Source organism: Montipora foliosa, chromosome 9 (genome assembly GCF_036669935.1).
Source record: "Montipora foliosa isolate CH-2021 chromosome 9, ASM3666993v2, whole genome shotgun sequence".
NCBI classification, from domain to species: domain Eukaryota; kingdom Metazoa; phylum Cnidaria; class Anthozoa; order Scleractinia; family Acroporidae; genus Montipora; species Montipora foliosa.
In genome coordinates this window covers 36,927,752-36,943,345 of record NC_090877.1, presented here as the reverse complement: position 1 = coordinate 36,943,345, position 15,594 = coordinate 36,927,752, and the positions used below count along the sequence as shown (strand labels likewise).

Sequence of the window (15,594 nt, the reverse complement as noted above, 5' to 3'; positions counted from 1 at the left end):
ACACACTTCTCTTAGAATCAAGCTTCCTGGTCTAAAACGCTGCATCCCAATTTTCGAATCACTAGTCTTTCAGTCTTAAATACACCTGCCAACCATCAGAAATAGCAATTAAAGTGGACGGTTGACTGAAAGATCATATATCTGACGAAATACCACCCTCAAGAAATTTTCCATTTGAGGAAGTAGTCATCAATTTGGATCACGATAACTGAATGATTGCAACCTTTTTTCATCCGGAAACCGGGAAGAAGAAATCCGTGGCTTCAAACTGCACGGAAATAGAATCATTCACAAAACACAATAAAAATATTCAAAAAATGAATGAGGAAGCTAACATAGATCGGAGAAGTCACGTGATATGAAGCCGTAACCCAGAATGGAATTATGGGAAAACTTAGGATTTTTTTTTTCTTGAACCGAAGTGCTTTTCTTTTCACGATGGTTGGGCTTAGTAATTTTTGGGGCTGATGCGAAAACTATGAATCGTCCAGACGACGAAGAAGATCCCCACCGACGCGATATAGCGGAGGAAATACTATCCTTGCCCGCTAAAGAGGTTCTGAGGTATGATAAACTGAAGGATCCGTTGTCCTATCTTTTGAACATGGAGGGTGCATTGAAAAACTGGAAAGATGTGGCTACGAAACTCGATTACAAACCCGCGCGTATCCTCGGTGACTTTACACATCGGGATTTACCTGGATTTACGCTTCTTGAAGACTGGATTTACAATAAGAAAGGCACCTTACAAAGTCTTGTTCAAGTATTTATGGAGCTAAAGATGTTCAGCTGTTTGGAAGTGGTTGGCGAATGTGTAGAAGGTAATGCTGTACAGCAGTGACCCACATGAGCGATTTATTTAAGTTCAGGCTTTGGTGAGGTGGTAACTCTTTGAAAAAATATTTAGGCACTATGAAATGCCGTTGTTTGGAGTTTCACAAAAAGTAATTGAATAAAATGTTACGCTGATTTGATTTCGTTTTCAATGTTTGAAAAACACGAAGTCTTATGAACGAACGTGCTTGTTTCTGCTACTCATGTGTAATTGCACAGTTTGAACTCTGGAACCCTCTTAGTTTTTCTTCATCCTAATTTATCCACGAGGCAGCCTGTCAGCATTTTGCCGGTACTCGCTTTTTAGGAACACTGTCGATCTAAGATCTATCTGGAGTATTCCTAAAATATAAATTGGGAACTTTGTTGCAAACTGTTTAGCGTATCAAGAACGCGAGTACACGCATCTTTGCTCGCATTTGACTTCTATTTATTTTAGTACCACTCCATCTCCCCTTTCTTTCATTTTTTAAAAGCAGTCTTTTTTGTAGGCGAAGGACACAAAAGTTGTACAAGATTTGGGAGGTCTTCATTTAGTGCGAGAATTAAGAAGTCGAAATAAAACAATTTATAAGCTTGTATTATATTGCATCACAATTTAATTTATTCATACCCTCTGGAAGGGAGCTGCAATATCTTAAAATTAAACGTTCTGTGAAGGCAATATACAATAAGCGCGAAATTGGACTTCTCTCCTTTCTATTCGTCCCTGTACGTCAGTTCATTTTTAGCACATAAAACGTTTTTTGTCATCTGGTTTCAAGAAAATTGTAGCATAAACCCTTAGGCTTCCATGTATTGGGTAAAAATTTGAAGTTCTGTTATCTGTTTGCGGTTTGTATGCTCGTCATCTTGTTATGTCATTGCAATATTTGAGAGCAACGATTTGTTGTTTTCCTCAGGCATTTGTGAAACTTGGATTCTTCCTGACCGTTTCGTCACATTTTGTAGTCAAGTTACGGAAGTTTTGAAACAAAAATTTGATCCCCAGAAATCTTGTTTATTTGATCCTATTCTATGAATATTACTTCCTGTAATGATAGATTATGCTCTAGCATTGCTTGAAGTTTTTTTTCTTTTCTTGGTGTATCAATATCCTTTTCTCGTTGGATTGATATTGAGTTTACTCAAAGCTCTTATAGTGCCTTTTAGTTTACACTGGAAAGTGGGGTGATGGTGTAACGGTCTTTGAGCACATTAAATCTTTAATTTGCACAGTCATGGTTACTGATAAATAATAGTTAACAACTACTGTATTCACCAAAGTGGAGGTGTCTAGTGGTGGATATTTACTGAGCTGTGAAGCAGTGAGGTGCAGTACTGTAAATATCCACCGCTAGCCACTGTCACTGAGGTAAAGAGTTGTTTTAGTATATATCTACTGAAACAGTGAGATAATAAAGCACGAAAAGATGATTTAAAATTATCACTTATTCATGCAACGATTTCAATATTTTCGGGCTCAAGTACCTCACAATTTCCTGGGAGGTGAATAACAAAGGATTTGTGGAGTTTGAGTAGCCAATCAGAGCAAGCCTTCAACACTATCCACTGTTCTACATTTATATACTAATTATTATTATTATGAATCATTTACTGCACCACTGACTTCTAAAACTTATAACTTTTTGTAAACACCTGGGCACGTTGCATACACGTACAGTGTACTCTATCCACAGCACACTCATTTTTGTGGTACATGTAGGTGCATCTCATTGGGTCAATAGGCCCATTTCTGAGTTGCTGATTACCTAGGTTTCAAAGTGAGTCCTGGTGCGCAACCATTCAAATGGAAACGAGTGGTGTATTTTCATGCAAACTGAAACTCATTATCATGTGAATGGTTCAATAGCAACAAGACTTGTTTTGAATCAGAGGCAAACAGCAACTTGGAAATTGCCTAAATATTGTACATGTAGTACCCCAAAACTCATTAGAAAATAATTGGGATAGTACGCACACTCTCACTGGTCAATAGCTGTGTTTAAATGAGAGTATGGAAACACGGCTGTGACATCACATGAATTTTGATTGGTCATATGCTGTCAGACTCACATTTTGATTGGTTGGTAGGAAATATGAGCGTGTTTCAAGAAAATCTGTTTCAATCAAGAAGTAAAAAAACCAGCATTTTCCTTCATTTGTTGAATTATCTTTGAGACACATTTTATAAAAGTGATAGAGGACTTTTTTCCGTGTTTCCATAGCCTCATCTAAACACTTGGGGGAGTTGGGAGAATTCTCTACAGTTATGCAAACCCTTGACTGCATCTCGGGTTTGCATACCTGTCTTAAATTCTGCCAACTTCCCCTCGTGTTTAGATGAGGCTATGGAAACACGGAAAACGTCCGCTATTGCTTAACTAAAATGTGTATGCATCTAGATACATGTAGATCACTGCTATTACTAGTCAATGAGGTATAATTACTTTCATTGCCAAGTCAGGTTTTTCCTGGGTAAGGAATAAAACGTTAAGATTAAATACATTTTTATTATTAAACATATAATTATGTTGTATCAAATTCATTCTATTGTATAAAGTTCATGGGTTTGTATGTATACTTTTTAGAATATGAAGCAAGAACAGCGAGAAATACCCGCAATCCCTCAGAAAGTGATGAAATTGATAACTCTGCAGCACAATTACAAGGAAGATATGGAAGTGATGTTGATACGTCACTGTCCACTGATGGCAATCTCACATGTGCGAGTCGTACAATGGATACGTCAATGGACTATACCAGTTCAGTCCAGACATCGTCCGCTTCCTCAGACTGCTTAAGTCCAAGTTTACCTCCACTTGTAGTCGAGGATGAATGGACATGCAATGGAAGTTTCATTGCCAACATTCAGGACACTAATTGTAGCTTAAGTTGTGACGATCTTGAACATGGGGAAGAACATTGCAAAGAAATAGTGGCATCTAAACTTCAATTCCTGAGGACTCAGAGTTGGTCACCAACTGAGACATACAATTTAGGTAAACAGCCAAATCTTTTGCATCCCATGGATGGCGAACAAAGTTTGTTGAACCGTTCTCTTTCTCAACCTAATAACGTGAAATCAAAGGCTGGTTTAGACACCAAAAGAAAGTCGTTTAGGAAAAGAATTGCAAGAATTTTTCGAAAGAAAAAGAAAACTAAGCAGTCTCCAATCAATTCAAGTGCAGAAGAGGTGAACTGTTCTTCGCCAGGAAATTTAGCAAGTTCAAATGCTTGTTTTACAAGATCTGAATCTCTTACTGTGGCTGGAAGTTACCGGGAAGCTCCTGAAAAGCATGTTGAGAATTTGTCCCCGCTCAAAGTAGAAGAGGCTCGGCGCTCATCAGACAGTTTAAGTTCTGGCGAATCTCTGTCTAACCCAACATCACCTGGGTATGAATCAGGATATATATCATCTGAAGGTACTGTATGATGTACATTGGACTGGACTTCTGACAGGGGGCGGGAAAAAAATTAAAATTGTGTGCTATTTTAGAGGCCAATAGTGCGGGACGAAAAGTCAATTGTGTGGGTAATTGTGCGGGATTGCATTGTATTTCATCTCGTACTCCCTGTACATCGTGTTTTCCTTGTCTACCTTTTCTTTACCCATATCAATTTGAAATTCCTGCTGAAATGGCTGACTTACCTCTACATTTTACTTCGAATGATTTTTATGTTTTCCATGTCAGTCTTTGCCAGTGACCGCCGGCGATCGCTGGCTTGATAAATATTTCGTCAGCTACATGTACGTACGCTTGACTACAAAAATTTTCTACAACCTAAGTCAACTGGAGTTTGTAAAAGCTACTTTTAATGGAAGCTGTGTCTTCTTATTCCACTACGATTTATGAAAATTATAATATCTGACAAACCAAATTGTGCGTTATTGTGCGGGTTTTATTGAATTGTGCGGTTCTGCACCTGTGCATCCTGTCAGAAAGCCTGATTGGGTGATCATGAGTGTACAGAATTTTACATTCTGTAAAAAATGTATCTTAAAAAGGAACGAGTAGTGTACAAAATGTCGGGGCTTATGGACTGCGTCTCATCGGTCCGGTTTCAAATAGCATACATTTGTACTCCAAAGTTCCCTCAGCTTTCCAACCACTTGCGGTTGGTAAATTGAGTACCAGTCTACTGGGGACAGTTTGTGCATTCAACTGGATTGGTTTTGCACCCACCTCTGACAGGGTGTACGGGTTGCCGGGCCACACAATCCGATGAAACCCGCACAACAATGCACAATTTATAAAAATCTGCAAAATCCCACACAATACTGAGTGATGTGCTTAGAGTTTTTATAACTTCATGTTTTTCTGTTCCTAACCAAAATTCTTAGAACCTTTTTGAGTGATTTTCAAGCCATTTTCTTTCCAAAACACCTTTGTTTTTGGCTTTTGTTGAACAGCTTCATCGAACATTGATTGTAAAAATATATACAAGGCATTCTTTGTAGCTCTGCATGGTCTTGGGAACTAACTTGGCAGATCAACACAATCTGCAATGCCCAAAACACTGAAAGTTTAACAAGCTATGTAAATCACGATGTATGTCAATTCGTCCTGAAGGAATTTAACAACAGTTTTTCCCCTTGTACTGTACATGTATGGAAACTTAAGAAAGATATGAAGAAATTGATATGTGAGATGACCACAAACAAATAAATGTTCACACTATTACAATTGGCATGATAGTTGGAGGTATTGTATTCCTTAATTAAGATGCCTATTTTTATCAACAAGGGGTTTTTAAGATTATTAAGCTGAATAAAAAACAAACAAACAACGTTTCGACCGTGCATTGGTCAAGCTTAAGGAAACATTGCACAATCGGGCACGAGTGACTACACAATTTAAGTTTGTTCCTGCACAATTTGAATTTTTTCCTGCACCCTGTCAGAAGCCCTGTTATGGTACAAGCTAATGTGTAAGAAATAGGAGCTTCTGGGTTGGCTTTGACGTCTGCGGACTTGGCCTCTTGGTCTGATGGAAGATTAAAATAGTGGAACTATCATTTTCTCGTAAAAGGATCCCAGATCTCCACGTAACTTCTTATCGCATTTTTTATTGTAGAATACCGATTAGAGGTAGTACTATCAGCGAAGTTTTAAAGAATTCATGGGATCCAATTCAGAGTCACATGAAATGTTTTTAAAATTAACCTTTAAGGGGCAGTGTCACGCTATTTTAGTCAAACTTCAAAACACTGAAGGATGTCCTTGCATCAATGAAAACCAAAAAAATAATGCTGAAGTTTTGTTACCAATGACCATTGAAGTGCACTGAACCTGTTCTTTGTGCAGTTATAAGGATGGAGAGGATGGCCAGTTTTTTCAAGTTTGGAGACAGAAAGTTGCCAAAAAACAAAAAAAAAACAAAAAACTCTTTGTGCCATAAATACACATGTATATATTTCATACCTTGTCAGTGGGTTGTCAGGAATGCTGTACATGTTAGCTAATTAAAATCACTAATTTAGATTTTTACCCATTTTTTTTTTACCTAAAAACAGCAAATTAAGCGTGATAGTGCCCCTTTAAGAGAGAGGTTAGTTTCAAATAGGAATATTTAATTTTCAGCATGGCTCACATAAAAACATACATGTAGAAAAGGCTTCCTCAAGTACTTACTGATCAGAAATACTCGTCTCATTGCATGTGATCTTACAGCAGCAACTGCAAAAGAATTCTCACAAATATGACATTAATTTTTAGGAACAATTCTATCTGAATTTCTGCTCTTTATCCAGAAATAGAAAAAAAATTATCAGTTTTTAGGCCTTGAAAATGGGGGTCAACTTTTTACACAAGGAAACATGGTAGATTACAATGCAATGAGATGGGTCGCAGGTTCATAATTCTCTTTTTAACTGCATCTCAGATCTATTCTTGAAAAAAAACAATTGGCATGGTCTCTTTATTTCACAGGTCCGACTGTCAGCTCCGGGAAGTCAATCTCGATCATTCACTGTTTTGACTTGGAAGATGAAGCCTATCAAAATGAATGCTGGAAGTTGTATAATCATTTTAACGAGGAGCTTGGTTACAAATGCCACTTGGATAAACCAGAGATGCTACAAATAACAGAACACAAGTTTCGCTATGCATTAAGGAGAGTAAAACAAACTGATTTTGTTTTCATTTGTGTCTCGCCACAGTTGAAACGGATTTTTGACTCCTCTTTTGAAGAGATCAGTGACCTTTGGGAAGGTAGGCATTTTCAAACATTACAATGTACTCTGAATTATCCCCCACAGAACATACTGGTCATAGAATTGTACATGTATAGTGCACTTCAACTGCAGGGCAGGGGAAAATACAGGAACTGATACTTAATCCACACAAAGGTATTTTTGCGCGGTTTACTGAATATGCGGGAAAAGCAGATCTTAACAAGTGTTATTGAAATCCAAAAAGAAAGTTGGGGGTAACCAAGCATTTTTCAAAGGCAATAATTAATCAATAATATTTGTAAAAAGCTTTAAAATACAAGGCAATGTATGGCGTTCTTTTCCAAATTGTAGCTTAATTATCTCTGAAAAAATAGCATGCGTGGTAACCCTCAATTTTCTTTTTGGATACCAAGAGCACTTGCCTAGTTCTGCTTTCTCCGCATAGTTTTGAACCGCGCAAAAATATCCCTGTCTTAATAAGCACCACCGATAGGAAATCCGAGTATCTTGAGATGTGCAATAACAATAGTAGGCACCGTCCTTAATCACGCTGGTTTGCACAGAGGTGAAAGGTACAATGTACACTGGAACTCTGGGCTCCCCACAAGATACTGTCACCTTAGATCAAGTCACAAAATTCAGAGCTCATGCCCTACTCCTTGTGAACAGTCTGTGGGTAAAATTTAATGAACCAGGATTGTGGGACAGGGCCTATAGTTTAATAAGGTTTATAGTAGAAGAGCAGAAAGTCATTTTGAGGTACAGGCATCCCACAAAGCAATCTATCTACAGTAGTAACAGGCAAAACTATGTTAACAAAACATTAAGTGACCCAGGTTTTAAGCCTTTATTTTTAAAAAAAATGCCTGTTTATTTTTACTGGAATTTTGCTATTTAATGGTCCACCATTATGACTACTAGATAAAATGATGTCAAAAGACCAGTGTAAGAATGCAATGTGTGTGTCTGCAGCTGAATTAACATGCAGCACAGGAGTTTCTGACTTTCAGAATTTTAAACTTGTGTTTTGCATATGTAATAAGCCGCATTTACACACTGAAATGTTAGACTAGTGAGTAAATGACGGCAGTTTTTGCTAGATCCAACCCTCTGAGGTCCAATCGGTCAGTTTTGAACGCAAGTAATGGCAGACGATGAAATCCAAAACTTACACTCAATTAACAGCCTTTGGATAAAACTCAAAGCTCAAAATTTTGCCAGTCATATGTTAAGCGAATGTACTTTCAAAATATGAAGAAAAAAGTACAGGTATACATGTACATGTGTTTATTATTATTATTATTATTATTTCTATTATTATTATTATTATTATTATTATTATTATTATCATTATCAGTATCAGTATCAGTATCATTATTATTATTATTATTATTATTATTATCATTATTATTATTAGACCAATATGTTTTAGATCATCATTTTAAATTATTATTATTACTATTATTAGTTAGTTTTTTTTGATTAGCTTTTTCTTTAGTAATGCTTAATTGTCTTTTTCCAATTTATAAATTATTCACATATTGTAAATGGTTTTCTATCGTGAACATGTAATTATTATTATTATTATTATTATTATTATTATTTTATACCTTAAAATAGGACTTTAATTCTAACTTTAGTGCAAGTAAGTCAGTAGTAGTACTTAGTAGTAGTAGTAGTAGTAGTAGTGGTAGTTGTAGTAATAATAATAATAATAATAATAATAATAATAATAATAATAAATTGTTGTTGTTTGTTTTTAGATGACAGCAACTGTATGCTGCGCCTAGAATCTGATCTTATTCTAAGTGAACTTGCCAACAGTGGAAGCAACAGAAAAGGCAAGTTTATGACCATCCTTTTGGAAGGGTCCTCCAAAAGTGATGTGCCATGCTTTTTGGAATCATTTATGGTGTACCGTTGGCCAAAAGACGAAAGGAAAATTCGGTGCATAATTGAGGAGAAGCCAGAGATTATGCCTGCCCCAGTTTCTTGTGTCAAGACAGATCCACCTTCTCGGGTCATCATACCAGCAAAGCTGATCTAATTTCTTAAGGTTTGTTCAATAGATCTCACTTGTTGTTGTTGTTGTTGTTATTGTTTCGAACGCTTGCCTTTAATGTTCATCTGTTTACACACCGACCCCTCCCCCCTTCCCCCCCCCCTCCCTCCTCAAAAAAAAAAAAAGAATTGATTTCTGAGTAACTACAGTTTGACCCGTTCATTCCTTACTACCCTATGCACAGCTTTCAAAGCAAGGCAGTAATAAAACCAGCACTGTGACAAATTGGGGTGTGACTGTGCTGGGTGCCTGATGGACAGCGGAAACCAGTGCCTTAACCCTAACCCTCTCATTGATCTCTTTCTCTTTATTAGACCTCACTTGTTGTTTTTGTTATTGTTTCCAACTCTCCAACTCTTGCCTTTAATGTTAATCTGTTTCCTCACCTCACAATGTTAAAACGAGTAATGAACTAGGTATAACTTAGCGCAATAGTAACAATTAGTAACAAACATAATTTACTATTATATAATAATACGAAACAAGCCATGTAAAAATGTGTCCTAGGATATCGCATGCACGTTTAAAGCTTGCAAGCTCCCTTATCTCACGTATTTGATTTGACAGTTGGTTCCAATCATTTGCACCTCGATAAGAGAAAGAACGTTTAACAAAATTCGTTTTAGGTAGCGCTAATTGGAAGTCGTAGTTCGAACCCCTCAAATTATAATTGTGAACTTCTGAGGTTCTATGAAAATACTCCTGGAGATACGTCGGACAATTATTGGGCTGTTCGAGAGTCAATGGGGGAATACACTTTCGGGGACCACAAAAAAAACAAACACACACACACAAACACGGACATAAATGAATACAAAAGTTTGAGGTACAACACTAATCATGGTAACATGATGAGTTTAGACTAAGTGAAAAGAAAAACCACTCCTTTCTCTGTTCTACAACAAGCCTTCAATTTGTAATTTATGAGTAATTCATTATACGAATTCTTCCCATTGGTTATCTTTCTTGTTAATTTTTTGACAATAAAGGTAACACCACTTTTCAAATACATTTAACAAACAGTAATTTATCTTTTTCGTGCGTTATCAGAATGAGATTGTTTTTTATCATACATTCCGAACAAAATTCTTCAGTGGACAGCCACAGTCTTATTATGTCCTTATTTCATGCAGAGCAGTATTCATTGTAACAACAACAAAAAAACCTTTTCAGATGACGTCTTAATGACCGTGTTGGTGGATTTAGAGGAAGAAATGACGGCCATTTTTGTGTTTCAAACTATTCCCCCTGGAATAGGCCACGTTCGATATATCAATGTATTCGCACATGGCTACGAGGCTTTACGGTTAAATTCGAATATTATGTTGTTTAGAAATCGCCCTTGAGACTTGTGACACAAAGAAAACAGAACTGTGCGGAGCCGTGAATTACAAGTCTCGTAGCCATGCCTGAATATTGTTACAGTTTATCAAACTTGGCCTGTTGAGCTCTATTTTTATGCAAGTGTTTTTTTTCTGGGAAAAAAAGTAATTGGCTGCTGATGGCATGAGCGAAAACCATTTTTTGTTGATTTACATAAGAAGGCAACGAAAGCTGTAACAATACAAGAGCACCAGCTACACTTCATCTGCTTGTTCGCTGAACAAAGAATAGTTAAATTGCTTATCCCACTTTGCTCATGCTTGGCTTAATTTACAACCTCTCAGTCTATCTTTTCCTTGACTGTGTTTCTTTTTCATTGTTTCGTAGACCGTACAGGAATGAAGCCTTTGTCTGTAATATCAACGAGCTTCTTCCTGGTTACAGACGAATGTGGAGAAATGTCAATTCCCGCACAAATTAGCTGTCAGCAGAATTCATCTTCCTGTGTCCTGACATAATACGGGGAGTGTATCAGTACACCATGCTACAGTACACCTAATTTGGTATTTTAATGCGTCTTAATGATATCAAGTTGAGCACTAAGCATTACTGTTGCAATCTTTGCAATTTGATTCACCATAAATTCGACGTTTCCTCTCTTTTCTCTTTTCTTTTTTTTTTTTTTTTTTTGTGTCGTTTATTTGGGGGGGGGGGGGGGGGGGGGGTTGGGGGTGGCGGGGGGGCTCTTTTTCGTAATTTTTCCATTTTGTTTAACATCTACACACTAACCTATGTGGGCATTGAACTGAGGGAAACGCCATTGTACATTTCAGGCTTCTACAAAACTCGAGTGTCTAATTGGTGGACAACGGATCAAGAATATCAAAATAATCGCTAACTTACTGGGTTGTCTAGGGCACCCATTTCAAGTATATCGCTTGGTAAACTGTATTTAGGACAAGGCACTCACTTGTAGACGGTTGGCATCCAGTAATGATGAGAAGTGCCAATATCAGTTAGTGAGACTTTTAGAAGTTTGCCAGCTTTCGAACTAAGATCGGACCTGGTGCATTTCATTTTGAAAAGTTATCGGACCCCCGGTCTCTTTTACAGCAATTTCGAAAGCGTATCTGTCTGCCGGTCATATAGACAGCGTATACCTGCTGTAAAACATGCACGGATTAAGGACGGTGCCTGCTAATTCAAAGGTATTTTTGCCCCGATTTATGATTATGCAGGAAAGGTAGATCTTAACAAGTGTTACTGAAGTCCAAAAAGAAAATTAGGAGTAACCCAAGCTGTGGCTTGCCTACGCTGATGGCGCGATGTGATGAGGCTTGCAGGGGTTTCATTTCTAACATCAAGGAGTCGGGTTTCATTGTACACCTGCTGCCACAGGCCACGAATGTCACTCATGGGTACGGGTTGAGGTCGGGTTTTACCCGTTCTTAATTCCGAATTGTCAGAACGGACCGCCTTAGTAATTTCGTTACTCACAGGTACAATAGGGTTTAATTGTTTTTGCCTTCTCTGTTTAAGTGTACTTATGTGTTCTGTGTAGAATTGACCTCCCTTGTAATTTAGTGTTACACCACCAAAGGGTTAAATAAACTGATTATTTATTATTTTTTTAACCACGCATTTTTCAAAGATAATTCATGAACAATATTTGTAAAAAGCTCCAAAATACAAAGCAATGTATGGCGTTCTTTCTCAAAATGAAGCTTAATTATCTCTAAAGAATGCATGGTTACCCCCAATTTTCTTTTTGCATACCAAGAGAACTTACGAAGGTCTACTTTCTCTGCATAGTTTTAGACCGCGCAAAAATACCCCTGCATCAGTAAGCATCACCGATAGGAAACCCGAGTATTTGGAGATGCGCAGAACGTATGCGCAATTACACTAGTAGGCACCGTCCTTAATTCGGTTTTATTGAATTCTATTCAATCTCGTCCCCAGAATCCGCTTTTTTTTTTTGGTCAGCACCAAGAACACGGACTCTGGCTACTTCAAAGGCAGGAAGCCCGCAAATCACGGACTTCCTCGTCTATGCACGCTCAGAAGTGTGAAACAACAGTGGTTGTCAACGGTTACAAAAATGGACCTTCACTACGAAGTCCTGCGTATAAGTTGGAAGTGGCCAGATTGCTGACCAAAGGAAAAGCGGACTCTGGGCACGAGATTGAATTCTCGTTGACTACGCTGTTGTAAATATCTTGTGGAGTCGATGAGGTGTGTACCGCTTGCAAACAAGGTCTTCTTTGAGAAAAACTCGGCAATGTTTGGTTCAAACTGCGGTTTAAAATGAACAGATTGGCTTCGGTTTCCTCAAAGTGAGGTAATAATCTCCAAATATCATCCCATCCTCTTAGCAGACTACAAGGTTTCTGATGGGGCCGACAGGTGTTTTGTTAGATTTTTTTCTCGTTAAAGGCCATTCTAAGGACTGAGGTAATCAAATGAGCCGGTTAAAAAAAAAAGCACAAATTCGTGTAGCCTGCGCTAGGCGCAGGAGGCATATTTTAGCGAGCAGGCCCATTGCTGTCACCAGAGCCCCGGATCTTATGTCTGCGCATGACTCGAGGCTCAGGGAAACCCTTTTGTAGGGGAACATGCGCCGTAGGGTCATACAGCCACATATTGGCTATTTGAACCCCACGGCGCCTGTTCACTCCTCGTGCTGACATGAATGCTCTAATCAGAGACGCTTTTCATTGTTCTTCACGAAGACCAATGGGAAGACACTTTGTTTCAGGGTTCCCCAGAGCTCCTCTCTCCCTCAATCATGCGCAAAAGAGAAGAGCTCCGGAATCGAGATTGCGAGCAAGCCCCAATGATACATCTGTTCATTAATCTCAAATTATATCATTAATATAACATTTTTGTTGTAATAATGTATATGTGAAATATTGAAATTTTTTTTCTGTATTTCTTTTTGTTTAATTATTTCACTACATTTATACTGTCTGACATTTATCAAATTCTATTTAAAAATTAAAGGTTCACTGCCACGCTATTCTCAGTAAAACACGCTGAAAATCCAACGGACGCTGCTCAGCTGCAGATGGCAGCCGCAAAGTTATTATAAAACTGATTTCAACGACTTTTTTTTATATATATATATACCCTGCTAGCAAGTCTTTGTCGATATTCCTACATAAGTTGGGAAGAGGAAGAAGACTTTGCCCGCCACCTCGACATGTCGTATTGAGCATGCGTTAAAAATGTATTTGGTATCAGTCACGCGTGAGCAGTAACTGCAAAACCACAAAATGAAAACAAACGGTCGGGATAATTTCTATCAACTCTGGCAAACACAAGACAACCAAGCAATCATTTCCTTGGAATCTCAAGATAGTTCATATTTATAAATTGCTATTTCATTTTTTATACCGAATAATTTATAGGTTTCTGGCAGACTAGTTTCTGTAACCGACATACCGAGGAATACTCATGGGAATTTAGACAGTTTTGCCACACTGTTGTAAATTTCAAAAATATTGATGACGCGTGGCGATTGATTATGCTCAAAAATAACAAAAACAGGTTTGACAAGTCGAAACTGGACTGACTCATCCATTTTTTGGATGAGCGGCAGTCAAGGCGGCTGACAGAGTCTTCTTCCTCCTTCGACTTATCTAGGAAGATCGAAAAAGACTCTGCTCGCAGGGTATTTTAATAGTGCACAGACTATCTTTTCCCGCTTTCGGGGACGAAAGGTAAAAAGAGAGATGCGTGCCAACTTCAAAACGTCAAGTGACCGTTTTCCTGTTCTACATGTAACTCGCATTACGTCGATAAAACAGTTTTGGCGAACCCCCTTTTGTTCTAGATTCATTTGAATTGTATAAGAAATGATGATATGATATGAGATATGTAAGCCATACTACGGTGTTTAAAGATGCAGTTTATTGATTATTTCATCAGAACGCGTTAGAAACAGCATGGCAGTGGCCCTTTAATGATCAGTTTTTATAGTCTAATGATATGCATGAAATATTTTGTGCCTGTTCTAGTGGTCATTTTCTTTATTACATACATACCGTTATACGGTCTGTCTAACATAGTAACAAATGACCTCGGGCGGCAAAAGGGGTAAATGTTTCCATTATACAATCAGAAAGCTTGTCCAAAGTTGAAAGAAGGAAGTGTCTAGGGGAAACCGGTGTCAAAGCTATTTTAGTATACCAGAAACTTGTGACCTTGAAGTGTTTAACTCTGGTTCACAGCTGTTTTGTTTTTTGTTTTTTTTTTGTTTTTTTGCAGTTTAAAATATATCCTTATTTGGATGTAACGTAGCTCGTGCATTTTCCCGCGCGTGCAGCTTCAATCTTATTTGTGTCCATATTTGGGCATAAAATTGGTGACCAAAAATCCCAGCTTTGTTCAAAGGAAAAGAATTGCGAGTTACACGGTTCAAGGTCACCATGCTTCTGACTGTACCGATGGTTTACGTTTTGTGACACGGTCAACATCTTGCGAGAATATGTTGAAGGCCTTCTGGTTTGAATTTAACTAATTAATTATGTTGTAGATATTTGTGGGGACACTGTGTACAAAATAGAACTCACTTCTTAAATAATTCGATCGACTTGTACATTTTATTTCTAACCTTTAACAGTTTAGTTTCTTCGTGGAGTTATGTAGTGGTACTTTTTACTCACATTAAAAGTTAGCGTCTGTGAATGTTGTTTTGGCAGTATATAGACTAAAAGTGCGAAGCGAAAGTGACGAACGAAGCCCACGCGCGCTAATCTCGTATCCAGGTTTTTCTCGCTCCCGGCTGTGTTAATTTTTACGTCAAACTCGACGAGATACGGCGGAAAAGGGACAGGACAGCTCGCAATTTAACTTCTCAGCGCTGTCCGTGACAACTACAACGCCGCAAAAATAGTGCATTCGTGCAGCAAAACACGCTTTGCACCAGCGGCAGGCTTTTTGAGTATATTTCACGCTGTTCCCTTCAAATAAGTAGAATAAAAAGCTTCAAAATCCTTCCCAGTCATTTGACACGGATTGGTTGTCCGTTCATTTTTCCCTTTCAATTGGCCTTTCCGAAATTCAGTAGGGAACTGGGGCGAGTTTCAAGTTTTAACTAATAGATAAACTGACTCTACCACGTGAAAGATCATGTTGAGATTGGTCATTTGGCTAAGTATGGTGCTTTTAGGGTGAACAGAGACCAAGTTATGGACCTTGAAACATGGTTCAAAATC

At 38.0% G+C, this 15,594-nt stretch overlaps 1 protein-coding gene across 1 annotated transcript; it reads left to right on the top strand.

Moving 5' to 3' along the window:
• The first annotated feature begins 423 nt into the window (after positions 1-423).
• Positions 424-11,036, top strand: LOC137969675 (uncharacterized). Its single transcript, XM_068816007.1, has 5 exons — positions 424-821; positions 3,405-4,238; positions 6,746-7,027; positions 8,754-9,046; positions 10,763-11,036. Exons 1-4 carry the CDS (start codon positions 479-481, stop codon positions 9,035-9,037), a joined length of 1,743 nt encoding a protein of 580 aa, XP_068672108.1. The 5' UTR covers positions 424-478; the 3' UTR covers positions 9,038-9,046; positions 10,763-11,036.
• The last annotated feature ends 4,558 nt before the right edge of the window (positions 11,037-15,594 follow it).

Coding starts and splice junctions, on each gene's coding strand:
- LOC137969675 (XM_068816007.1), top strand. CDS start 479: ATGAATCGTCCAGACGACGAAGAAGATCCCCACCGACGCGATATAGCG. Junction 4,239..6,745: donor AGGATATATATCATCTGAAG/GTACTGTATGAT, acceptor TTTATTTCACAG/GTCCGACTGTCAGCTCCGGG. Junction 7,028..8,753: donor GATCAGTGACCTTTGGGAAG/GTAGGCATTTTC, acceptor GTTTGTTTTTAG/ATGACAGCAACTGTATGCTG.